Source organism: Hirundo rustica, chromosome 1 (genome assembly GCF_015227805.2).
Source record: "Hirundo rustica isolate bHirRus1 chromosome 1, bHirRus1.pri.v3, whole genome shotgun sequence".
Lineage (NCBI taxonomy): Eukaryota > Metazoa > Chordata > Aves > Passeriformes > Hirundinidae > Hirundo > Hirundo rustica.
In genome coordinates, this window is record NC_053450.1 from 114,378,336 (window position 1) to 114,406,005 (window position 27,670).

General features: G+C 43.1%; 1 protein-coding gene across 3 annotated transcripts; it reads right to left on the reverse strand.

Moving 5' to 3' along the window:
* Nucleotides 1–712: 712 nt before the first annotated feature.
* Nucleotides 713–27,554, reverse strand: CMTM7 (CKLF like MARVEL transmembrane domain containing 7). 3 transcript variants are annotated; one of them, XM_040084166.1, is made up of 5 exons: nt 27,393–27,554; nt 8,250–8,423; nt 5,353–5,451; nt 4,278–4,359; nt 713–3,921 (listed from the first exon to the last, which is right to left on the reverse strand). In XM_040084166.1, exons 1-5 carry the CDS (start codon nt 27,552–27,554, stop codon nt 3,908–3,910), a joined length of 531 nt encoding a protein of 176 aa, XP_039940100.1. In that variant the 3' UTR covers nt 713–3,907. The 3 variants fall into 3 exon arrangements, with proteins under 3 accessions (XP_039940100.1, XP_058279516.1, XP_058279515.1); XM_058423533.1 differs by lacking the exon at nt 27,393–27,554 and adding an exon at nt 27,014–27,248; XM_058423532.1 differs by lacking the exon at nt 27,393–27,554 and adding an exon at nt 20,296–20,334.
* Nucleotides 27,555–27,670: the final 116 nt, after the last annotated feature.

Sequence of the window (27,670 nt, forward strand, 5' to 3'; positions counted from 1 at the left end):
GGGCAGATCTGCCCTTTAATAACCAGCACAGCCAGAAAATGTTAATATCTGCCACCACTTCTGTTAGTACACAAGGCATTCACATTAGTTCTTCCCCTCATAAGCTTTCTACTGATGTTTGCACCTGATCTTCCTTCTCTCCTGCTCCTTTTTGTCCTCGTAAGTTCCTAATCCTCTCTTCCATGGAGCATCACTCAACACCCCACCGCCACCCACACACTTCTGTACAAGTTATTATCCTGGTGTGCTGCTATCCCCTTTAAACCCCACATAGTGAACTGTTTCCAAACAGTGCAACCAATTCTTAGCAACAGAAAAAGTTATGCAGGTCACATAACCTGCACTGTCTTCATCCAGCACTGTGGTCCTGAAGCTTTTCATAGCCACACTTCCTCTTTTTTAAAACGTTTCATTTCCCCTTCTCATTTTCCTGGTTTCTACCTGATAAAAGCACTATTCACTCTCTAGCTTATCTCAAGCCCCCAGAGCTCAAACATGAGGTTTAGGTTTTTCCACAGTATGAAGCAGCATGTACTACCAATTTTCTTCTCCCAACATTTGCATTTTAAGTTTTCAGTAAAAACTGAATCCCAAATTCTGTGTTAGCTCCAAGCACAAACTACACTCATCTTGAAGCTGAAGATAGTGGGTGGGATAGTTGGAGACCAGCACATCCAAACACAATAGCAGGGAGCACATTTTTCTGTGACTCGTACCTATTGTACTCCAGTTACCAGATGTATTCTGATACTCCCCTGAGAGAAAGCCACTGCAGAGGAAGGAAAAAATGACCAGGACAACAGTCTGATTCTCCACATCACCCAAACAGCTAACAGAGTTTATTTCTAAAACAGCTGGAATCCCATATTTGACAAAGTTGCAGACAGATGGAGCTTTCAGAACCAGGTTGACACTGAAGGAAACTTAAAACACTTTTGCTGGCAGAGGTACAGCAGAGAGGTGTCGAATTCCCTGCCAGACGGAGCTGTCATTCAACGACCCGCGGTGGAGCTGGTGATAACAGAAAATCTGTGCTTTTCTTGGTAGACACGCTTCACAAGGAGGATTTGGGGAAAGCAAGGAAACTTTGGCAGCAGAGATGTCAGTCTTCCGGCCTCAGAGCATCCTGATTGGGAGCGTCTGGTGGGCCTATGGACCCAGCACTGTCACAACAGCCAAAGCTGCAGGAATAATTTAGTCCTGTCATTAGGCATAAAACCCAAAAGGGAAGTGGTAACTTACATCTCTTGATCGAGTATAAGCAAGTGCACTTAAAGCCAAACATATTCTTTGGATTATCACAGAACACATTTCAGAAATTCTTTGGTTGTTAGACTGCATGAAATTCCCCTTGACTTTTTTTTTTTTTTTTCCCTCCATATGGTGACAAGTGACAGAGTGATGTGAGAGGCTGAGAAAAAAACCCCTAGTATAGTGCCAGGAGAGGGGGCATGGTTCCAGGAGAAAGTGGAAACAGCCTTTTCTGCAGAACAAGCTCAGGCTCCAGCCCCAATCCTTAGCAGGTGCTTCTCCCCACTGCCACCTCAGTGCTGAGGTCTCAGCTGCATTCACACTGTCTGCAGGAGAACATTGCTTGCCACAGGATTGCCAAGTGGGCTTAAAGCTTGTGGGAAGGTTCCTCCTGTCAATCTGAGGTGATACATCAGGAGGTGAAGAAGAAATAACACAGTCTAGGGGAACAGGAGAGGTTGTATCCTTAAATATCAGTCTTATCAGCCCAAATTAAAGTCAGAGCACTGGTTTCCAAAAACTGTAGTCAGTCTTGGCAGGAGGACTGGTGATCAAGCAGCCCTATTGTGAAAAATTAGATACTCACACGTGTGTGTATGAGTACCTCCTTCTGCAGGTATTTTCACTCAGTGCCCAGAATGAAGTCCCTTGTCACATAAGGCCACTTGACTGGTCCTGTGCTGGCAGCGCAAGGAAGGCTGAGGTCTCACTGACACTGCTGACAAGGGATTCCCAGCTGAGAGGAACCTTTGTTGTCTTAAGCCAGAGAGCCTTTGAGCCATGCTCAATTCTGGTTGTTAAAAAGGAAAAATGGCTCATTCCTGACTAAACACAAAACATATCATCTGAAGGAAGGGGGCAGAACATTGTAACATTGTAAAAAAATAAGAAATAGCCAATATAAAATTCGTAATAATATACCTGCCTGTTATATGGTTTATTTGAATGATCCTCTGCATTAATGTTGAAGCACTTTATCTTGGAGTGAATGTATGTACCTTCACCCACTAAAACCAGAATTTTGTGCTTTCAAATTCTTTTCTGCTCTCTGTTTCTCTAAATAGGGCACTTTTGAAAAGGAATAGCAAAAACAATCCCAGAAACTGTGCACCATGAGGAGGAAGATTCTTACCTCATCAAGTTATCTGTTTAGTTATTTTCATTTACTTACTCAAATTTTTTGACACTTTAGCAGTTGGCCAATTTTCTGTTGTCAGAGTTAAAAATAAATTCTAAGTAAAGATACATATATTGGGATAGGGAAAAAAAAAAAAAAAAAAAGGTGGCAACAAATAGCAATATATGTTGACCTGCCATGAGGTACAAAAAGTATTTTCTGAGAGAACCATTAAATAACTTAGCAGTATTGATGCAGAATTTCAGACAAATAGAAAAATATATAGCATGCCAGAAAATGCTTTTTTTTCTCCAGATTGTCCCTGGTAAACTGTATAAACCCAACTTCTGCTGCACTGTCACAGTTATCTTGACAGAATAAACCAAGCTCTACTTCCCAGCTAGACATGAAAGGAGAAGCACCAAGGAGGAAGAGAGGCCCATGCTTCCTTTTTTCCTGCAAAGAATTCCCAGCTCACCAGAGATGGATTGCAAAAGGAAAGACAAAGGTGCCAAGAAGGCATTGTCTCAGCACTGAAGTTACATAGAATTTCATGATGATATCAGGTTGGACAAAACTGAACTGTTTTGTCTCCCCAGGCTCTGGGCAGAGTCCTCAGGAGCACAGATTCCAGCAGAGGCAGAGGAAGTGACAAAACCACATGTAAGAGAGAGAAAGAAGCACGTTGTTCCATTCACAATGGGCTTTCCATAAATGCTGTTAGATTACAAAGTGAATAATTTATACCAAATGCATAGAAATTTTCTACAGAAGTGGTCTTACTATGAAGAAGAGAAAAAAAAGGACCCCATAAAATATTAAATGTATGTTCTTGGGTACGTATTTTCCTGTATTTGGGAAGCGAAGTTTTTATGAATAATCTTTGACTGCTAAAAATTAATGGAGAAAATCCCCAATTTCATCGTGTACTGTTGGGGCGTAGGAGGAAGTGTTTGCAGTGATGTTTTCAAGTTGCAGTTCATAATTTTTGATGCTGGCTGAGCTGATGTTAGAAAAGTCCACAGTTCTGACAGAAAGAGGTAACAAAGGCTTAGGTCAGCTTATCCAGGCACAAATTAGTTTGTTACTCTTCCTTTGTTAAACGTATAATCCATGGAAGTTAAGAATCAGGTAGGAATTTGCAGGATTCCCCTTGTGTAAACAGATGGAGGAAATCAGAAGGAATTATTCCATCCCTCTGAAAGGAGAACCAAATGACTGTCCAGATGAGTTTTAAATACACTTTAAATACACTTGCAAATAGCTGGAAACGGCCATAGCCCAGCTTGAGAGACAGAAGTTGTCTTTCTCTGAAACAAGCAGGTTCTTCATTATAAACTTCTTTGGGTGGGGGGAGGTAGGGGGGAGCAAGAAAACTTTGGTTCACAACATTGTTTTGCATAGGCATTCAAGTAGATCTTCCAAAGTTACCAGCTTGTCCAGGCTAGTAACAAAATACCCACGGCTCTCTCCTCAGCAGTGGACACTCCTCTTTGGTATCCTGTTTTGTAAGGCAGACGTCTTGCACGGGTGATGGAGTCACACAGATGCATCTTTGAAAAGGAACACAGTGTCACTTGTGTCGCCACAAACAAATTCATCCAATTTATTAAGCAACACACTGGAAACCTTTTGGTAAGGGGTGGGGGAGAGAGAAAAGAAAGCATTGCTATGTTCACTATTTGCTAGAAGCAAGTTATTTTGCTCTTGTAGTTATTTGTTAACAGCTGTCACTAGTTGTGATTACGTCTGTGATGACAGAAAATTGGGAATTATTGCTTTTTGAGTAATTTTGAGTCACAACAACCAGGGCATTAATAAATCCTTCCAGGTAGACACAGCCCTGTGCCAGAAAATATAAATATTCATTTTGGGAAGCATTCTGGCAGTTACTAAGCACGATACTTACTTGTTGACTGTGTGATGCACGAAACCTTGTAGGATGACCACATACTTATAACACAAAGTATTGTAGCCAGGAACCCGAAAGTCTGGATGAGAAAACAAACAAACCACAAATACTTATGGAGCATTAGATGACACATATTCCATGCGTGTATGGGCACTTTTGTATATTCAGCTACACATTTTATGGGATTAACAGACCCAAAAGAGAAGCGGGTTTTTTTACTCCATTCTGCCAAAAGACTAAAAAACCCAAAAGTTTCTGTAGTATAATAGCAGCCTGTGTCTTGTCAAGCCTGAAAGATAGACTGAGAGTCATACACAAGGAGGGAGAAAAAGCTGGACAGCAGCACGGAGTGTCAACTTCTAAACTTCTCACTAGGATTCTGCAACAAAGAAAAGTCTGTTTCTAGCACCTCTGATTACTGCTCTTTCACTGCCCCATTCAAACAAGTCTTTCCCTGATGTCTGCCAAATAAACAAGTCAGGTAGGTCTTCTGGTCTGTTTGCATCATCAGGACTAAGTTTCTGAAAGCAATTCTTTATTCTGGAGGAGTGGTATTTCAGGTCCTGCTGCTGTGAAAATACTGTCACCCACACTTGGAAGTCATGCCTCTCTGTAAAGCCTTCCAGCCAAGAGAGGCAGAGAGCACCTGCCAGAAGCCAGCTCAGAGTCCCAGTAGGTTTTAGCTCAGGAGAAATTATCTTAAACAGGGCTCTGTTCAGGAGCAGGAAGCGTTGAAAGCTGAACAGGAGGGTGAAATCCTTTAGGTAACTTCCAGCTGCTACAACAGTCTTTTGTCAAAAGTTAATTGTCCTAATTCTTCACTTAAATACATTAGTTCCTATGAGTTCAAGCAGAAGCCTTTAGTTTCAACGCTCTGGCAGGACAAATACCAACTTTAGTGGTGAGTCCAGCACCCAACAACAAAATATTTCGTTGGCACTGTGTTACAGAACATTCACTGAAATGAGCGCAAGGTCGTTCACCCAGCCAAGACGAAAGTAAGAAAACAAAGGTACAAGTGATAGATATATTGCAAGTTTAAAAGTGTCAGGCCTAATAAACACAGTCTTACCGCTCCAGCCACAAGTCCAGTTATATTGTAACTCTTGGCTGCTGCTACAATCGATCCAATGAGAAGCAGAAGTGTGCCAATTAAGTAATGAAGAAACTCCTGAAAAGACAAGCGCAGCATGCGTCAGAAGGGAAACTTATCTGGAGAGCGTTTTGATATGTCTCAGAAAGAAAATAAGTTGGCAGAGATGACTCAAACCCTCAAACCCAGAGGACAAAACATTGTCAAAAAGAAAAAGAAAAAAAGAAAAAAAGAAAAAAAAAAAAAAAGAAAAAAAAAAAAAGGCAAAACAAAGTTAAAAAAACCAAAACCCACCAACACATCTTGTGAATGGATTTTATACCAAAGCTCAGTTTCTGTTCAAAAAAGAATGGTTTGGGTCTACTCATGCTACTGGAATAGGATTAACTTACGGGTATGGATGCAATCCTTTTATTTCAGCACAGCAAATTACTTCATTGCATCCAGTATGCACCTTACTTAAAGAGATGGCTCTGGAGGAAGGAGCCTTAAGGAAATATTTCTCTACCCTATACAAAATGGCTTAAGTGGAAAACCAAATTCTCCTACTTCTGATAATCTTAGAAATTAAGCACTGGATCTACTGCAGCATTTACTAAAAACTTACCTCAACTGAGACTGAAACCACAAGGAAGGAAGGGAAGGGAGGGAAGCCACAAAAAGCACAGCTGCAGTGAAACATGATGCATTGGGGTTTTCTGAGAGAGGACCAAGGAAACACATTTAAACTCTTCTCTGGTGTGGTAAGTATCAGTCCAGGAGTCAATTTTACCTTTTTACAAGCAGGGGTATCTGTGGATCTTGATTTTGAATCCTCACAAAGCTTAGGACAACCAGTACAGGTGTTTGCACACTGAACATGGGTTGTTTCTTGTGCAGGGTGGGGTGGGGCAGATGCATATCTACTTCCTTTATCTGCATTGCACTACCAGCATGAGCTGGGCAAATAGAGAGGAGAGGAGACATTCCGTCTCAAACCAGAAGATAGAATATAGTCCCAAAAGGAAATTGTCCATGGAAAGCCCAGAAGATGAACAGTCTACCATACCAGCTCCACTCTATTCAGTGGCTAAAAAGAGCTGAGGAGGATTTTTTCTGTAAAGGAGGCTCCGAGACCACAAGTTATTTTCCTAATTTGTAAACTTGTTTCGGGTAATCAAAATCTCAACCCTTGCATTTGCCAGAATAAATCATATGCATAAAGAGGCTTCTCTGACTAGCCCATGACGCAGCAGGCAAATGGGACATGCCATTGCCTCCTTAGAGACATCAAATAAAGCAGTGTACACAGGCTACTACTTTGGAGGAATCCAAGGGATGGGCAAAGCTGCAAGAGTCATCAAAGGCTACATTAGGTGGAGAACTAACCCCCGGCAGGGCCAGAAGAGTGCCCCTCTGGAGAAATACTTCCAAGCTTTAAAAGGTGTCAGCAGTGAACAACCTCTTGAACCACTTCAGCTTTACTGGCTGCAAATCACACCCCTGATTGCAATGTAAAGATCCTGCCAGGAAATTCATCCAAACGCTAGCTCTGGTTTCCCAGACTCTCTCACATGTCTTCCTCTTCTGTTCTAAAGATACTTAAATGTGACTGAAAATCAGGCTGTTTGTTTTGTAACAGAGCACCAATGTTCAAGCATCACATCCTATAAAGCTTTCTGAAGCTGAGCAGCCACAAACTTCAGTGCCTTAAACTCTGGAATGCTGAGGAATAATTAAACACACAACAACAACAACAAAGAAACAGCCCATGCAGAGGCAAAAACAGCATAGTCCTTTTACAGCAATGCACACATTAAATGCTGCTCTGCAAAACTGTCATGTATTAAACTGTCATGATATCAACTTCACTCCTTTATTTCAATCCCTGCATCTGTATTATCTCTAGATAAATAAGTACCTTTAGAAACAGATAGTGGTGGCACATGTTTAGGAAGAAGAAAAAAAAAAAAGTCTAACCATATTCTTCAGCAAAAAAGAAAATTAAGATTTTCTCTCTGGTTATAACTGGATGGATGGACAAACTGTTATCTTAGATTTGTAAATTACTTACATAGCCTCCATTAACCACCAACCAACCACATCTCAGGTCTCAGAATTCCTGTCTATCTAAGTTGGCTTTCCCTTCTCCTTTGGTCCTTCTTCAGGGGAAGTAACACATATAAGGGAGGCCTGTCCTAAGAGGCTGCCAAAATCCATCATCCCACACTAGGATGCAGAACTCTTCTGTTAGCTGACCTCAGCCAGAGCTACTGAGGAAGTTCAGGTCTCACATATTTGGTGCTGCCTGTTAGTTCTCTGCTAGGATATGAGAGATAGATGTGTATGGGAAATGCAGGAACGAGGCAGGAACATCCTGCAGGATATCCCAGGAATGGCCAGGATGGCAATCAGGCCGAGGCTCCTATATTTTGCTATTGTTTAAGTTATCTAAAACTATACCGAAAAGAGGCACATCTGATTTAAATAGCACTCACAGACTTTATTTTGGGACAGGATGTAGTACATGAATTCTGATGCTATGATTTGGTACTTTAGCAATCCCCGAGCTGCTATAAATGACCTGAGCTAGGACCCATCTGCTGAAGGCTTGATGATCGGTAACTTCCTTCCGATTGTCTCTTAATAAAATGATTGCCTTCCATATGGTAAATCTAGATTTATGTCGGTGTAAAGGAGGGCAGAATCATATCCAAATCAGCTGAAAATCTTACAGTTACAGAATCTGCTGAACTGAATACAACCAACAAAAGGATTTGCATACGAGGCAAAAAAGAATTGAGTGAAAGACAGCCTATCTTTGTGAGACAGCACAAGGGAATGGACTGAGAAAGTGGGACATCAACCCCCAAGAGAGGAGAGGAACCCAGGCTTACCGCCAGTGGCCAGCTAACACAAGTCAGCTTCCTGTAGACTCTGAAAATGTGCATGATGTAGAAGAACAAAATCATAACTAAGTCGCACATGGTGACAATCTGAAAGAAGCTGTATGCGCTGTAATCTGTCCATGCAGAATTATTTACGCTGATGAATCCAATCAGCAGTGAGATCTGGAAGACAAAAGGCACATTTCAAGGTTTTCACTGTGGTGCTCAGAGGGTCGTGGAGATGATTCTAAGCACAACAAAATGACACTTAGAAGACAAATATCTAATGTAAATGGGATGGTGCCAACTAAATGGAGGACAAAGTAACGAGCATGATAATAAGGTTTCATAATTAGCTGATAAATGAGCTGAAGCAACCATTAGGTCTGGGGAAAGGAGCAATGGCCAGACGGAAAGCAGCAGTTTCTGTCTGAAGAACTCAACTTGAAGATGTCTCTGTGTACAAAGGAAGAGGTCTCAAATGGAGAAATGGAACTGAATGCCTGGAGTTGCACCAGTGACTGAAGCATCCAGAGACTTTCAGGAGTTCACTGAAAGCTGTGAAAATGGAGGTGTCCACGAACATATCCACTTTCACTTTCATTTAGTGACGTTTCTCACATGCAAAATCAGAGGACCTGAGCTAACAGTTCTACTCTTCCTTTTCTGCCATCTGCAGAGCAGAAGCATTATCAGACTGTAAGGCAGTATCAGAGTAAATAATATAAACATTTGGAGGAACTGATTTAATTCACCTTACCCCCAAAACTTTTATAAGTTAATACTGCCAAATAAAACGATAAAGCTTTATTGTACAACTTCTTTCGGCTGTAGGCTTTCTAAGGACAAAAGCTATTTCCTTTTTTCCTTTAATCTAAAGCTACTTATTTATTTTACTAATCTTGCTGCTTCCACCATCTTGTCTAATCTGGGCGACCAAAATAAATCTACAGAGAATATACTAAAATATTTTTTTATTACAGACTCAGTCAGTGCATGCTTTCAGCCACTGTAATTTTTAGTCATCTGAAGTCAGCCAGAAGCTGTAATGATTCACATTTTAAGTGTTTCTCCTAGACATTAAAAAACTACCTGAGGAAGCCAGCACTTCAAGACTGCACCATCTTTTCCTGCACACTCACCTTCCAAACTCCTAACCAAATGCATTCATTATCAGAATAATTTCCTTAAGATTAAAAGAGGAAAAAAACCAAACACCCCAGTGCCCAAACAACATAGCTTAAATTATCCCTAAGTGTTAGCCAAGTTTCACCTGCTCAGTTCTAAGTGGACAGGCTAAATATATGCACGTACAAGGGCAACCAAAAGGTCTGTAGGAAAAAATTTCACAAGGACCTGTCACCTTCGCCAAACTCCATCCAAACAGCCACATCAATGCCTTGACAGTGAACCACCTCAAAACGGTGACTTCAAAGAAAAAAGTCAGTGCTCTGGATTCTTGACCTACACGAGTGCCTGAGCTGCTGTCAGACCAGGTCCAGCTGGTCCAAGGAGTTGATATTAGCCCTGGAAGTGATGCCCTGCTCTCTGAATCTTAAAGTCAGTTAAACAGAGTCATCTGACTTAGCCCCTGAACAACCTGAACAATCAGAAGGAGATAATTTATCCTATAATCTAGAAGAAACACTCTAAGTGATGCAAGACACAGCTATTCTTTCCATAATTTAAAACTAAATTTAATGAAATTTTATTCTACAGGAAGACTCCACAACAAGTCACAGCAAGCACTGAGTCTTGCTCTTTGATAAAGGTGGGATGAGGACAACATTCTCTAACCACCAAAGGCCAGAAGAAGTTTCCCTTATTCAGGTGTCTTCACAATAATCAGTTCCCAGTTTCAATTACACTGTAAAAATCAAGAAGGAAGCCTTAATTCACAGAAATATTAAATCTGCCCACTGGCTCATTTCATGCGTGAACTATTAACTTTAGCAGGTTCTTTTACAGTGTACAAAGGATAAGGAGGACAGGACTCTTGAGGTACAAGCACCACCCAAATAACAAAATGCACTGGGAAAAAGTCCTTAGTTTAAGCTAGACCCAGTTCCTTCAATTTCATGGAAGCATAGCAGTATTATTCTTTTCAGTTAAAAGGTATAAAAAATTGAGAAGCATAAAGAAGAATGAGAGTCATCTGGGGACAGAAAATATATCTGAGGTGCCACAACCCTCAGAAATAAGAAGATACATGGTACCAATGAAGAATCTGCTCAGCTGCTGACAGGGTAGAACTGTGGATTTGAACCAACATGCTTTCCATTTCAACAGTTCTTCGTGACTAAAACAACTCCAAATCCAATTAGCAAAGATCCTCCCTTCTTTGATTTTAGATGTGCCTCAGCACAAACATAGGAAGAAACCACTGTGTGGCTTCTTTCTCTTGCATGGCAAGAGATATTTCTTTCAAAGATTTACTTTCTTAGCAGAAATCTTGCAACATGAGATTTACCTGCCGCTTCTAAAGAAGGTCCTTGGTTCAATGGCACGTGATTCTATTTCACAGGATGAGTGCAAAGGGACCCTCCCAACAACTTTATATAAATCTGTATCACATCTGCCACACTATATTGCCTGCAGGTAGAGTCAGAGTTTAAAACTCACCTGTTGAAAAAAGAATGCTAACAATACAGGTACCAGAGCCACACAGTATCACTTGTTCTTTGAAACTGACAAATGCTGAAGTTTCTTCACCAGATACTGGTTTCTCATGATACACCGGGTGATGACTGTACCTTTTCCCCCCTGGGATTCTGGTTTCCAGAGAACTGAGTGATAAAGTGATAAATATGTAACTGTCTGGGATACAGTTTTTGACACAGAGAGAGAAATGAATGGCAAAGCACTGAAGTGATCAAATGTTATGAGTGTTCTTTATGCATCTGTGCTAAGGGGAGCAGGTTTATATACCCTGGAAATAAAAAACTGGAGGCACAAAAAAAAAAAGCACAGATATTTTCATTTCAATGTAGCACTTCACATGTCATGAGAGCAACACAGATGTAAGCTGTAGCCAGCAAGCCAGTGTGACCAGAAGTACAGGTCAGTCTCAGAAGATTTCAGTGTGCTCCACAATATCCGGACTCCAGACCTACATTACAAAAAAGGGGTGAGGGACACATTGCAGGGCACTATTATTTAAGTGCTTTCTGGCTTCTCAGAAGCAAAATAAAGGCCATATGCATTAATCAACCCCGAGGAGGGATTTCTGGATTTAAATAAAGTTCCATATTTACTCTGTTTCACAGAAATCAATCAGCTTAAACTAACCCACTGCTTGACTCTCCTTTGGAGAAGATATTTGAAGTGAGTTATGAAGCACATTTAGCGACACTGATATATATAAGGAACAATCTTGCAGTCAAGTCAATGTGAGATAAAGGCAGTCAACTTTCAGCAGATAGAAAAGACATAACAGAGCCTGCAAGGCTTTTACAGAACCTGCATCCTCTTCCCTACTTGGAGCTGAAAATGAGGTTACCACATCCTCGCAATGTGATTGTGCAAAATGCTGCCTCTTGAATGGCACTGACATACCTTCCCAAGCCTAAACCCCATTCTGATTTGAAGTTAACTCAGATCTACCAAAAAAATGAAACACAATTTTTCTTTCTTCATGTGGGCTTCTCCCTAAAGCAGCCCAGGAAGCTGTTGGCCACCATCACCACAAAAGCACGTGGCTGGCTCATGGTCAGTGTGTTGTCCCCCAAGATCCCAAGGTCTTCTCTGGAGAAGTGCTTTCCAACCTCCAGCCTGTACTGGTGTAGGGCCTTACTCTCAGATACCTCCAGATACAGGACGTGGCATTTCCCTGTGTCAAACTTGATGAGGCTCTTCTCTGTCCAGACTGCCAAGATTTCTCTCCGTGGCAGCACAACCCCTTGGCACATCAGCCACTCCTCCCAGGTTTTTCATCACCTACAAACTTTCCAGGAGTGCACTCTGCATCATCATTCAGGTCATTAATGAAGATGTGGAACAGCGCCGGTCCCCGTATGGACCCCTGGGGTACACCACTAGTGCCTGGCCTCCAGCTGGACCTTGTACCACTGATCACAACTCTCTGGGCTGGGTTGTTCACTTTTAAATCCACCTCACTGCCAACTTACCTAATCCATACCCTGTCAGCTTGTCTGCGAGGATGTTATAGGAGACTAGAACCTCACCAAGATCAAGGTAAACCACATCCATCACTCTTCCCTTGTCCACCAAGCTAGTCACCTCATTGTGGAAAGCAGTAAGGCTGGTCAAGCACCATTTCCCCTTTATAAAGCCATGCTGACTACTCCTGATCACCTTCTTGTCCTTCATGTGTTTGGAAATGCTTTCTAAGAGGATTTTTTTCATCATCTCCCAAGGGACTGAGGTGAAGCTGACAAACCTGTAATGTCCTGGATCTTCCTTCCTGCCCATAGATATTACATCAATCTGTTCAGAATTCCACACTTCCTTTTGTACCTCTCAGGCTAGAGAAGATAGGGAAGGACTAGACAAGAGGGATAAATTCTTCTGCTCTGTGCTGCAAAATGCTTCTGGAAATGTTCCCTGTAAATGCTGTTTCTTTTTAAAAATCAGCTGGTTTCCTCCTTGTTTCTTCTTGTCCCTGACAAAGAACAAGCATCTGAAGTCCACTGGTTATTATTACACTCAGTAAAAAACAAGGAAAATGTGTATCAAGACTTCAAGGAAACAAATCTTCCACAGCAGGAAAATTTTTAATACCTTCTTACCAAAAAGAGACGAACCATGCCTTTGCGTTCAGAAGCAATTACATAAAGAAAGAAGATGCAACAATTACTCCTAAGGCAAATGCTTCTCAATTTTTTATACTTTTTAACTGAAAAGAAAAATACTGCAATGCTTCCGTGAAATTGAAAGAACTGGGTCTAGCACCCCATGGCATTAGGCCCAGATGCTGTTGTACTCCTGATTTCAGATGGTTTGAATTCCACCTCTAACTTCCCTTGCTCACTCTTGGGTGGCTGTAGTCCTGCAAATGCAATTGAGTTACAGAGAAAGCTTGGCTGCAAACACCCTGTCCACATGGGAGTGAGCTGGGCATGATGCTGAGACCCAGAGCAAGACAGCCACATACGCCTCAGCCTCTCTGCTGGCTGGGTCCTCCTGTGGCTTCCAGTCCTGTCACTTGTCACTGAGGCCACCAGTAAAACTGCCCAAGAGCTGCCTGCCCCTCAGGACTAACGGGCTGGGCTCTCCTGCTGGAGTGCCCCAGCACAGATGGAAAAGCCCAAGCTGGCAAGTTCAAAGAAGCTTAATAGAGAATCACCTGCCCCAAGGAAGGGGCAGGCAGGAGTGCATGCCCACCAGTCCAGAGATTACACGTACAATTTTCTTCACTAGTGCCCTGAGGGTAACAAAGGGAAGGACTTGTTTTGCTCTGCATGTACCTACAAGCCAGCTGGCACCACAAAGCATTTTCTGTTCATGTGGTAGAAGATTGTACTTTATCTGACCACAGAACAATTTTATAACCCAGGAATCAATCTGTGCAAGTGCTTTGTATGATCTTTTTCTACTCTCCTGTTATAATGGATGTCATAAATAAAGCTCTGGCTTTATTGCCAATACCTAATTCTTCTGTAACTTTTGGAGAGAACTAAATTTTCCACAGACACAGCTACCTGCACAAACATAAATCATGCATGATCTTCAATACTGAAAAGAACCTACTCTTAAAGGAAAGCCTAATGTTCTGAGGATGAGAGGCCCATTTCCACAGGCAAACACTGACACAAGGGAGGAATTGTAAGTCACCAACTCTTGAATGCTGACCCCAGTTTTGTAACCCTATTTCTGTCTGAACTTCTGTAAATCATGTATATCACCACTTCAGCTCCTCCAGTCATCAAATGAGAACTAATAAAGATTTCACATGCATTGTGCTAAGGTTTTGCACCTTCAAAACACTTCAGACATGTAAAATAAAGGCAAAAATGTTGAGGACTGCTAATAAATGTCTAGGGCAAGATGACTGTTTTCCTTATTAGAGTGAATGAAAATAGATACTCAATAAAAATACCCCGACAAATAAAGAAACAAAAAAAGCCAAACCCACACCAAAATACCCATATAATTTTCCTCCCTGCTCCCCTCTCCAAAAAGCCCCAAAGGACAATCAACAGATCACAGATGTAACAGACAAGCAGGTGTGAAAATCATCCAAGGAGGAAGCCACACAACAGGCAAAAGGAGGAAAAGGTTCGCTTTCTGAGAGTTGCTTTGAGTTGCTACATCAGCACCCGAGATAAACAAAAACGAGAGTCCTAAATGGAGTAAAATGGAAACTGGCATTTATTACCTGTCTGTCATTTATCTACATATTTATCTACACATAACTGACTGTGAGCAGTGATTCAAAAAGCACACCATGCGCTAGACATCGGAAATAAACGGTTTTCTAATCTTTAATGCTAGGACCACTTTACTACTCATCCTCTTGACCATCCCTGACTGTTCAGGACTGCACGTTTTCAGTCACCCCTGCGCAGCAGTTCTTCCCCTACTCTGTCAGTGACTGTGGAGCACAGGTTCTCCTTTCCCACTGTGGCTTTGCAAGCCCCTGCACAGCGGTGATGTTCTGGTGTGGGTGTGACACAAGCTGCCTTCACAGCAGCTCACAGGAGCTGGGCTTTCTGTGGTTAAAGGGTGTTTCCGCTGCTGCTGAACTGGGCTCACACAGCAACAAGGCATTCTGCCTCTCTTCTCCCCCCCCTCATCCCAAAGCAAACTCACAAGTGGGCAAGACACTGGCAGCTGGCTCCAGCTGAGCAATGGGATTTTCCAGTCCATAGGATGTTGTATTTAGTGATAAAAGCTCAAGACAGGAGGTGTAAGGGGAAATATTTTAGGTTATGGCATTTCTCTTCCCAAGCAACCATTACGTACAGAATCATAGACTTACAGGATGTTTTGGGCTGGAAGGGACTTTGAAGACCATCTATTCCCAACCTCCTGCCATGAGCAGAGATACCTTCAAATAGACCACCTATCCAGCCTGGCCTTGAATGGAGTAGTGGAAGAATTTATAGCTTTGCTTGTGTGTGCAGCTTTTGCTTTCCTTATAAAACTGTCATTATCTTGATCCATGGGTCTTTTTGCCTTCCTTCTATTTTCTCCCCGTCCTGCAAGAGAGGACAGTGAGTGAGAGGCTGGCTGGGTGTTTGGTTACTGGCTGGGGTTAACTCACTGCATGTGGCCTACCCCTTATCTGGATTTCTAGCTGCTGTGGCAGTACAAAGAACAATATTAAAAACCTTCATTATAGAAAGACACAGGCTATGGTTTTCACAAATCCCAGGATGAGGAACTGAATTGCCAGGCTGAAGCTTCTATCTTACCATGTAACTTGAAGCTCTGGATAACAATTTTCTTTCTCTATACAGAAATAAGATGTGAAATGCCAACCTAACTGCAGGAGGAAAGATAACACTAATAAGAAGCAAAATTGCCTCAAGGTGCCCAGTTACAGAGAAATACTGTAATTCTTATCTCAAAGTTTTACCATAATACTGCGACATACACATCCTCATGTAAAATCCACCCAGTTCTGTGTTATCTTTTAATTTAATTACTTTGCCATTCAATGTAATGTAACATATTATGCCATGCATGCAATGTAACACAACATCCTTGTGTTTCTCTGAGTATTTTTTCTTTAATTTTCCCCTCTAGTATATCCTCCCATAAGAAGAGACAGCGTTTTGTCTCCGGTTTTCCTTTCCTTTTTTTTTTTTTCTCTGCCCCGTATTCCCCTTTCCTCTTCTTTCCCTCCATTACACTCCAAATTTCTTCTCCTTTTGTCTCTCATTCTTTCCCTTCCAAATTTCCCTCTATACATGACACTGCACCCCAATTCTCACTTTTAATTGTTTCCTAACTATCCTGCCCTCTCTCAGGGCATGTATTGAAATTAGTTAACCAAAAATCAGCACCATTCACGGGGGGAAATGTCAGGGGACAGGATTCAGAATAGTGCTACACCTGCACAAACACTGTAGGCAGCAGCTCTGGTTCACCAGTTTCCTGTTGGTAGTACCTGAAAGTGCTTTTCTTTTTTTATCCATTGTACTTGCTGGAGGACTGATGAACCTTTGTACAGCTTTAATGTCCCTCCTCCTGAATCGGAAGAGGAGGACCCTGAGCACTATTCGTAAAATTGATAAAACCTGTTTGATTTCCACTATCTTAAAACTTACCCAAGTTTTAATGCAAGCAATTGTACAGAAAATGTGTCTGCAAATTTGGAGCAAGGGACATAACTGACTCTCATGCAGTTTCATCACAGCCTGTTTAGAAAATAGAAATATAATAAGAACTAAATGCTTTTTGTATTTGAACGAAAAAAAAGTCAAAGTTTCCAGCTTGTGACACCAGCCAAGATAGTAAATGGAATTTTCCATCCCTGTGAGAGCCAATCAGGATAACTGTGCTCTGGAGAAATGTCACTGACTATACAGCTGGACATTTCCAAATACTACAACTCAACACAATGAAGCAACACCCACATATTATTAAGTACATATTTCTGGATGGAGTAAAATAATTTTTTAACAGCTCCCCAAATCAGAAAGATGAGCAAAGCACAGACCAAGGTCACAACTGCAGCTCATGCAAGACTGGTTCAGCTAATTTGAGCAGCAATGTTGACTGCCGCTGTAATTGAGATTTCCTTCTTCCAGGGCAGTGTTGGAAATGTGAGCTGCAACAGACAAACCCCTACGAGAAAAAGAAGATAAAAGGCACAGTCCATTTGAGACTTCATTAATGACAGATGAAATCAGCTGCCTGCAAGTGCATGGTTCTGTGAAGCAGTCAGTCTTTGGTTGCACAATCATCTCTCAGCCCCTGCATCTGGGCAGATTTCCTTCTTGTCTGGCTGCTTTGCTAAAATAAGGAGGTTGCCTGGCCTCTGATAAGTCACTTCTCTTGTGCACCATCATCCACAGGCTATTTATTGAAGATAAAAAATGGTGGGAGGGTGAGAAAAGGCAAAATAATCTTATTCAGACCCTCTACAACACAGATAAGAGGACAATCCTAAGTACAAGCAAGTGATGCTCTATATCTATTAATAAGAAATTATCTATCTGCTCAGGCCCAGGCCTCAGTGGTAGAAAAGGGTGTGGGGTAATCCCAGAACCAGCATACGAAGGACATTATTAAAGAGCCCTTGTTGCAGGGTGTTAGCCATGATCATTAAAAAGGCAATTCTTTGTAATGACTAGCTGCAACTAAGTCTTGCCTGCCACTGATCACAGGGCATGCAGGTCTTCAATCCCTCCCCTGCCAGCTGAGCTAGCTCCCTGCCTCAATCCCACAGCTGCCTGCACACGCTGAAAGGCACCATACAATCCTGCATGTTATTTACTGAAAGCCGAGGATTCCATAGTTACGTGGCAAACAATATACTATATTCTCATCAGGCAGTGAATTAGTGAAAAAAAGAAAAGCTTGTTACCCACAGCAAGCTCATAATTTTATTTCTTCTTCTCTACATTTTGTTTAAGAATCAACTTAAATTTGAAACAGTCCAACTGTGAAAGCATTATCAGTAAGCTTTTCCAATCTTCATAAAAGCTGCACACACGACCGTCAAAGTATTGCGGCAACCGAGTAACACTGCACAAGTGGCATAATGCAAGTTACAAACAATTCCCCAAACACATAAAATCCTCTGCAAAACACTATTAATGGCACAGCTGACTGCTGGCATGTCTGCAAAGGATAGGAATGGAATTTTTAATATAGCAAATGCCCTAGTAAGGTTCCAGCTGTGGGGAACACATCTGCTTTCCCTTTAAGCTTCAAAGAGGTGCCACCTGCAACAACTGAAAATACTCCTGTGGACAAAGCCAGGAGAACCCTGTAGGTTGTTAATTCATTAATAAGGAATTAATTCTCTGTGCAGGCAACAGCCCCCATGTAACAGCTAGCTGGCCACCCACTCCAGTGGTCCCTCCCACAAAGTAATAATACCCAAATTATGGATGACCTTGCTTTTTCAGGTAAGAGCAGAGACACATCCTCTGTCTGTCTGTGTTATTTTTCTGTAGATGCAAAGATACAATCACTCAGCCTATGCCCTCTGCCCTCCCCTCAGTTGTGGTGCTTGTTGGGAACCTGCATCACACACAAACAAGCTCATTTAGAAGAATACTACCTTATTGCTGCAAAAAAACATACATGCACACAGCTCCTGCTGTAGTTCACATCACTGAGGATCATCTATCTTGCATAGTAGGGAGAATCTCTAAATCACATCTCAAAAGACTACAGGAAGTAAAAAAACATTATAAGAGGCTTGAATCTCCAGACTCCCCTAGGAGAAACCGGAGTATCTGTTGAGAGCAACCAAGAATGAGGAGAATTAGTATAACCAAATCTCTCCAGATTCAAAAATTGCACAGCAAGCTATGATTGATACTTCCCTCTCCTGCAAGTCAAACACTTCCAACATCTAGATCCTCCTGGAGAGCCACGTCAACTGTTCTCTCCATCTGGCAAACCTGAAAGTCAGACAGGATGACAGGAGAAGACGGCCCACAGTGTGAGTAGGTTTGTGTAAATGGAGAACGACTGCAGGACACTGCCCACCTCGCCTGCCATACCTCCTTCTAGTTGGCTGGGAAGATAAACTGCTGGCAGGAACCAGGCACCTCGGACACCGCCACTCTGGACCATTCTCAGATGCATTGTTTGGCTTGTTTGGATTGCTTGCCCATAAAAAAGCCAGTGAAGTCCCATATTGCCAGTGATATACAATATAGAAAGAGCTTAATCCCTACTTGTGAGCTATAGAGCTCTTGTAGATAAACTTCATGGCTGTCTAAAAATGGATCCACCAACTGTGCATGGCAATACCACCTATAGAGAAGGAGCCCACGGTGGCAGGCCAACCAAGCCTGGTTCAGATTTGCTGGGTGCTAGAAGCCAAGGGCATATTGTCTATATTTACAGGTGGCAAAGTTCCCACCACGTTCTGGATATCCAGCACATATCTAGCAGCACAGAGCCAGTGAAAACTAAGGTAAGGAACATACAACACAAAAACCAGTACCCCGTGGCAACGATCATTCTAGTTAACCTATCAAATTAAATGCATGAAAAAACAAAAAGCAATCTCATCTTCCTGGAAGTTGTTGCAGAGATCAAGGGATACCACGTGAACCACACGGCGATGTCTCATGCCTCCGCCCGCCAACCCTCAGCGAGCAATCTGCTCATCGCTCGCCCTCACAGATGCTGCGCACAACACAACCCCTTCTCACTGTCTGAGGCATTTAGTGCTTGACTGACTCAGATCTTCAGTTGACACCTGCCATATCTCTCCCTGCCTCAGAGATCACCACACTGACATCAGGCAGTCACACAGACAGCAGTTAAAAAGCTCTTATCCATCATCTCCAGCAAGGGCTTTGCTAAGCCATGGAAATGGAGCCCTGAGCAAGGTCCCCTTGAACAAGAGGAAGACTCATTTACATCACCGAAGTCCACGTTGTTAGCTGTGCTGGCATATTGTGATTTTCATCAGGAAAACATAGGTGAGAGTTCCTGAAAACATCATGACAATCCCCAGGTGAACTGGCATCATCACAGCCTGGCTGCTGGATCACGGTGGGTCTTTGCACACCAGAGAAAAACCTCTTCTAAGTGTGAATACTCGATGCTTAGCAAGGTGCCAGAGAACTGAAGGGCGATGAAAGAGGGGGAAAAATGAGAATAGATGAGATTCCCCCGTGGCACTGTTGCAGCTGACAGCTTTCAGTGAATGCCTGGAGACTGACAGGCCTCTCCAACAAGCTGAGACAGCACTCCTGTGTCTGCTAGGAAGTTGGATACTCAAGCAACTGCCAAAAGGCTCAACAAGCCAGCAGGTGAGAAGCAGCAAGTGGGGACTGTGCTTTTCCCAAACAAAGAAAAGAGCTCTTGCAGAGCATGATTACAGACTCGAGGAAAATAGGCCAAGTTGGTCTGCAGTTCTGCAGCTGCTGATGGTCATCTCACGTTAACAGCATACCTCTTGCCCAGCTGTCAGCACTTGTGTCTTGAACTCATTAGTGGTACTCCTAAAAGAAAGAAGCAACACAACAATCTGCCAAAAATATTATAAGAAAATTCCCCCTGAAACAGCTTCTCAATTTTGTCATCATCACAGTTCCATTTTCCTTAAGGGAAGCTGTGAGCAGAAGAGGAAGCGCTAAGCACTGCAGCTGCTGCTTATTGTTGCAGGAACAGCAGCCAAGTTTGTTTTGGCTTTGAAAACCTAGCCTTGACTAGTCAGGCACATCTGTCCTTGCCATTACATTTATCAAATTACCACCGTCACAGTGCAGGGCAGGGACTTGTTTCAGCCACAATGACCCCTTTAAGAATCTCACTTATGCAAAGAGGAAGCTCGCAGGTGGGAAATCACAGCAACTTCAGAGTCTGAACTCTGTGTACAGAAAATAGCAATTTCTGGCTGCTGTATACTTTACATATCACCACAAAATAGGAGGACAAGGCCACAGCACATATGACAATAGCACAAAGGGGACAGCTCAGCCGCAGGACTGAGTGAATACCTCACAGGGACTCCCCGGGGAGGGGAGCGGAGGAAACACTTACTCATAGAAGGAAACACTGTCTGGCTTTGGGGGACAATACCCCGGTAATGCAGAGCAGGCACAAGAGCCTCAGGGTCAGGTGTGCTTCTCTCACTGACAGCTTCTGCTGGATCACAGTGAGACACAACCCATTGTTCCAGCCCCTACAGCCCTGGAACACAGTGAAGGATGCTTGGCAAGATGCTCCTTGTCATGTACAGGCTCTGAGCGGGTGGAGGCTGAACTTGTAAACAAGGGATCCACTGGTTTCTGTTGCTCTGTGGCAGGAGAGGAGGATGTTTAAAGGACACCATTCCCAAACAAAGTGAGGACAGGGAACACACTGCTCTTGCACATCTTAAAAGGAAGTCGCAGAGCAGTAAGAATCCACGTTTTCCACCAGATCTTATTATCCACAGACACCATGTGATCTGAGATTTTTAAACAGCGCCTTAAAATTTAACTTCCCATAAAACAAATGTGCCAGGAAACCACTGCCAATACTGCACTCTGCTCTTTCAGGCATATTAAACACATTTCAGGTGATGTGGTAAACTTCCCTTTTTTTTTTTTTTTTTGTGGTTATTTCAGAAAATGTATTTGTTGACCCCTGTTCAATCGCCTCTACAGAAAGAATCACCTCTACGTGCACAGAGATTGCTAATGAATGTATTGCAACATATCCTAATGGATGCACCAAATAAGCAACGAAAGAAGGCTCCAACTCTGAGTTTTGAGAAAGCCTCTTTTAAAAAGTAACGAATAAAACATTCACTGACACATTCAGGGCAGAGATATCCTAGTGTTTAATAATGACTATAATTGCCTTTTTACAAAATGTACTGGAGTTTATTTTTTTAGCCTTCTAGTGCAATTTCGACATCAGAAAAATTACAAGTTTCTTTTCTTTCCTGAAAGAGGTAGATAAAAATTAAAACGAATGGTACAAAACCTTCCCCTGCCCAAGAGAAAAAACAAAAGGACTACATTCTCAGCTTGTAGTTTGAAACACATGGAACTACTTCAAGCTTATGAATTTGCTGTCCTTCCATGCCACACTTGTTCTTGCCCACAGTAGCATCTATGGCTGAACTGTTCCCTAAAAACACTTATGGAAAAAGAAAACCATAGAGCTGAAGTAAAGCCCCATTAGTTCCCTGGTACTGTGTAACTCTGGTGAACATCTGCATCCCTGCAGCTGAGAACAGCTGCATGGACACAAGACAGAAGGGGAAAATTCCTTAAAATGGCATTGCTTGTGACATTTCACCTCATCAAATAAAAGTGTGTCAGCCTACCAGCAAGAACTCCTTGGTTAACATGCAGAGAACAGTGTTTGCTTCCAGCTCTTACGCAAACACCTGGACAGAAAAAAACGTCCACTCAGAGCAGCAGCACGGAAAAAACACCACTGGCTGAGGCAGCCGGCTTTGGTGTTCTCAGAGGGGAAATAACAAGACCTCCCAGTCCTACTGGGCTTAATTACTAAGCTTGGACATTCCTTACTCCAGAGTGCTCCAGCTTACTTTGGAGCCATCTAAGACTCAGATAGTTTTTTTCTTTCTCTTTGTTCAGCATGCCCAGTAAAGATCCTTTTACTGCAGTTTCCAGCAGAACAACAAAAATAATGAGCAGCTACAACAGATCTGACCTTGGCCTCAGAAAATGTGTCTCATCGTTTAGCCAGTAGTTTATCTTGCACATTTTTGGAGTAATTTTCCTCCATTCCCCAGAAAGCACAGTCTATACAGGACACACAGACAGGCTTACAGTTTCAGCACCTTTGAATATCACCAGAATGCCTCCCTTCTGACTGAACAGCTTTATTAGCCCAGAGACAAAAATCATGTCACTGACACACAGCTGCACAGAATTAGATGTTTTGCTTCAGTCACCTCCATGGACAGAAAGATGTCTCAGTCTCAAGATCAAGTTAAAAGATTGAGTAGCTCTCAAATAATTCCAAGCAGCACTTGCTTTTGTGAATTTCTTTTTCTTGCATCAACGCTTTTGATTAGGAATTGTTTTCTTGCACTGATTTTGCTTTCTTTTCATATTTTAACTTCTTCTGAATATAGCTCCCCAGCAAATTTGTCTGATATGATACAGCACATTCAGAAATTGAACTTGGCCACAGCAACCTAACTACCAGCATTCTCTAAGCTTCAGTGTTAGACGAACGAATAGTCTCTTGAATACTATTATGCAACTATATGTTAGCATACAAATAACCCAGAGAGGTTTCAGCACACTTCAAAGTTGCTCAGAATTACTGACTGTCTTGTTGGCCATCCACTTGTCAAGTATGTCATTGCTGTTGTCAAGGCATACTTTGGAAATTAAATAGATACTCTGCAGAAAACCTTTAGCTATTGCTTTAGCATTTTTAACAAGTTAAAATGACATTGTTAAGTCAACTTTTATTGAGTTTCTCCTTTTTTTACATTAGAACTGCTTGTAAACCTTTTCTTCAGACTTGAGAAGGTAATTTTGATTTTTTGTTTTCTGTCTTGTGAAACTGATGGTTCATGTTGAGCTGAGAGAATCAGCACTGGTTTCAGCTTAAAACACCCTGTTCTGAGGCTCTGCTTACTCTGACAGAGCTGTAACAGCAACAGTGGTGTCATTGTGGGAACAATGGCCTTCAGTCTGAACTGGGACCAAAGTTAGCTTGGCCCAACCTGGGGGAGGTGAAAGAGAGGCAAAGAAGGCCATGGGTCACTCCACACCTCTCAGGAAAAAGAAGTGGTCCAAGAACAGTTTGAGAAGCCTGAGAGACCTGCACAAGCATGTGCTGTGCCATGATGGCTCTCCTACGTGTGAGCTCTCAGCTCTTCTTTTCTCTCTTCAGCCTGTGTGGTCACACTCCTGCAAAGCTCTGCACCAGACACTTTGGAGAGGTGATACAATCACTCCTACCAAGTGCCTAAGAGAGTGGAACACCTATAGAGGCTCCCTGTCTAACACGGGCTGTGCTGAAAGCAGGACCTCGCCCAATACAGCGTCAGTGGCAACCTCCAGACTCCAGCTGTAAGAAACAGAAAAAGCACAGGAGGGCTCCAGGACAAATCCCGTGGAACCAGACTTGTTTCAATCTATCAGCGCTGGCACTTGAGCTACCCTGGTGACAATACAAATGCACATTCATACCACGGACCCTAATGGCACAGGATGCCTCAAAAAACTCCCAAGAACCCAGCTACTGAGAACTTGCCAAGCTAAGCAACAGAGCTTCCTACAAAGGCTTACAATAAAACAGGCCAGAGGTAGCACAGACACAAAGCAAATGTGCCTCAACCAAACCAGCACAGCCCATGCAGAATGCTGAAGGGTGCAATCTGCACCGATTTCGACAAGCCGGCTAAAATTCAAGTCACTCAAGTCAGTTTCTCCGGTCCAAGCGTATTGTGCACACTTATACACACTCAGTACACTGCTGCTACCAAGGTGGGCACAGCAGGATCCTATATGTATCCCTAGGAGATCTTGGCAAAACAGCAAATACCAGAAAAAAAAGGGAAGGAAATGAAAGAAAAAGCGAAAGCTGTATTAACAACATGAAGTTAAACAAGCTGGAGTAAGTTAGATGTTGAAATACTTTGCAATTTCCTGTTAAAATCAGTGTCAGTTCAGACTGGATTTTGAAAAGAGCTCCAAATAAGGTTAGTAACAGTCACACATTGAAAAGCAACTTTCAAATTGTCTTACTGACACACAAAATACACACATCTGCATAACTATGCTTTCTCCTCCACTGTATTTTCAACATATTTATAGACTATTCCATGAAGTCAGTGCAAAAAAATGAACTGTCTTTTCAAAGCTATAACCATTCTGCAAGGTTAAAGAAATTCTCTAGGTAAAAAACTAAAGGAATTTGTGTAGGCTTACAGGCAAGAAACACCTTTTTCTTCTTAATTTCTAGATGCTAGACACCACAGCACCCAGAATTTCAAGAGAAAGCACTGATTACACTCAGATTAGCAATAATTCAGGCTGCACAATCTCTTCAATATTCCTGAGTTTCAGTCCTTCTGTCTTACAGCAGAACAGCTGTAACATCATCTTCTATTTCCTTCCTATGATTTCCATAGCATGTTGTTGTTATCTGTTGGAATTATGTCACTCACGTACACATACAACTGTTGGGGTTTGTTAGCCTTCAAGCACAGCAAACAGCCCTTAACATTAGAGTAAGTGGTGAAATGTTTCCTTCTTGCTCTCTATCACATCCTTTACGTCTTGGTTAAGGGGACTGAGGAAGAAAGAGAGAACACAACTTGTAACATTTCCTCTTCACAACCACAACCACTCAGAGACCCAGTACACAATTTAGTGTGATATACATCTAACCCAAATGACTTTAACTTTGCCCTTTGCCAGCATAAGTGTTCTCTTTCTCAGTAAGATTACAGCCACCAGCCACACCAACACTAGTGCAGGAATGTTAACAGATTTAGCATAAAGAAATCTTTACCAAAAAAGTTACTGCCCACACTTCGTACCAGGAAAACTGAATGCTAATACAAATGGACCTATGGGTATAAATACTGTCTGAGAAGAGATAAAAGAGAATTGTAAAAATATTTCAGTCTCCCTATTTTATTGTGTGCAGGAGTAAATATGGAATAAATGTATTATGGTTCTTTCTACACGCTACAGCACCAACGTGGTCTTCTTATGGAATTATTTGAGAAGGCGCCATTGTGATATGTGATATTGAAGAAGTTCATTTGCCCAAAGTTCCTTGAATACCTGAGGTAACTCCTACTGATGTGTACAGGCAAGATGAAAAGCAGAAAAATATGAGAAAGTGAAGCTGAAGGAGTGCAAAAGAAAAATAATTTAGTTTATTTTAACTTCTGTTAATGTCACTATAGAAAGCCACTTGCTTAAATTTGGATGAATTTTAGATTGAACAGCATTGATAAAATACGACTTTATGCAAAGTATGTGAAGCATTACATAAAATTACATAGATTTACATCCAGCACATGAAAATATGTAAAGCATGCAAAGAATGCATGCACTTAATACATGCACCAGAAACTGACATTACAGCTCAAATAACCATGCTGTGGTAGCTTTAGGAGTCACACCCCAGAGCTGTACAGACACCACAGCAGGGTGGAGGGCAGAGAGGATTAGTTATTTCTAGTCCATAAAAGGAACTGTTCTCTCCACAGTGATGAAAGCAAATAGACCTTCAGCTCATCAGCAGAGCACAAGTCTACGGTTTTAGGGCTCCAGGTTCAGTTGCAATGTAGACACACGTGCACTTTTCTGCTCAAAAGATTCCCCAGATCCACTCAACGGTTTGGGAACAGCCCAAGCCAGAAGAAGGCACCAGACAACTCTTTGTGTTCCTACAGCACAGAATTCATAGTGAGGGACAGCTCTGAGGTCTCACGAGCGCAGATGCTCAGCAGGTGGAGGGAGCCATGACCAGTCATGGTCAACTGCATCTTTTGCTGCTGAGGGTCATTTCCAAGGGCAGCTGACAGCTAATAACAAACTGGAAGAAACTGGGCAGCTTCTAAAGAGAAACTTGAGGATTTGATTTAGAACATAATGAATCCTAACTCTGAATGTCGGTTTAGAAATGCGGGTGCTAATAAACTACACAACTTTAAAAAAATGACCAGACAAATACAGGAAGGGGGAAAAAAGGCATTGGGAGATTACAAAAGATGAAGGCAACTACTCTAGGATAAAACGCTGTCAAGGCACAAGTTCTTGCACGATGGAAAAGTACGTGTGGAGGTATCGGTACATGATGTCTTCCATGCTCTTTCCTGGGCATTATCACTCTAATTAAGCTAACAAATCACCCCACAGATAATTATGGGCCATAAAAATGAGAAAGAGCTTATCCATCTGTTAATCTCCTCCACATCTGCACGGAGCTGAATTTCATGCACTGACTTAAGGCATCAGCTCAAATCCTGGCAGCGTTCCATCACCATCGCCTGCTTTTGAATTTCAGCCATACATCTCCCACATCCCTCCCCGTGTCCCTGGGTCACTGCTGGAGGTCTCTGACAGACAGGGCACGGAGCCAGCTGGAGCAGCAGCCTCAGCTGCGGCGCCCACCTGTACCAGATCGCTGCGGGCACTGGCACTTGGCCCCGCTGTCTCCTAAAAACTTACCCACGTTACGGAACGAGGTGCTGCACGGCAGCACGACGCGCCATCGCATCACGGTGCTATCGTCGTTAAGGGCAAAAAGTTAACACCGCTACTTTGCGCTCGTACGCGTCCGTCTGGTCAGAAGTGCTCATCGCTGCGTAAGCAAGAGGCAAAGGCAGCTTCCGACAGACGGCAACGCTTCGCTCTGCCGGAGGAACGCGGGCTTTTCGTCCCGCTGGGAGCTGCGGGAGCTGAGGAGCCAAGCCCGCACGGAGCCGCGGCCCCAGCGCTGCCCGACGGCGCTCTCAGGAGCGGTCCGGCAGGACGAGCGCGATTCCCGCGGGCTCTGAGGGCCCCGGCAGCAGCCCCGGCAGCGCCCCCCGCCCCGCTCGCCCCTTACCATCTGGGCCACCTTCAGCATGCCGGCGCAGGAGCGGAAATAGCCGCCGTCCATGAGCTCCGAGTCCGAGCCCGCCGAGGAGGAGGCGACGGTGACGGGCGGCGGGGCGGCGGGCCCCCCGCTGCTCACCCCGGTGCGGATCACTCGCGCCCCGTGCGACATGGCTGCGCTGCCCTCGCCGCTGCCCGGCCCGGCACGGGGAGCGGGACGGGACGGGACGGGATAGGACGGGACGGGGCGGGGCGGGCGGCGGCGCCCCGGGGCCGGCGGGGCCGGGC

Coding starts and splice junctions, on each gene's coding strand:
- CMTM7 (XM_040084166.1), bottom strand. CDS start 27,554: ATGTCGCACGGGGCGCGAGTGATCCGCACCGGGGTGAGCAGCGGGGGG. Junction 8,424..27,392: donor TGCTGAAGGTGGCCCAGATG/GTAAGGGGCGAG, acceptor TTTGTCTTCCAG/ATCTCACTGCTGATTGGATT. Junction 5,452..8,249: donor GTGTTAGCTGGCCACTGGCG/GTAAGCCTGGGT, acceptor TTGTCTTTTCAG/GAGTTTCTTCATTACTTAAT.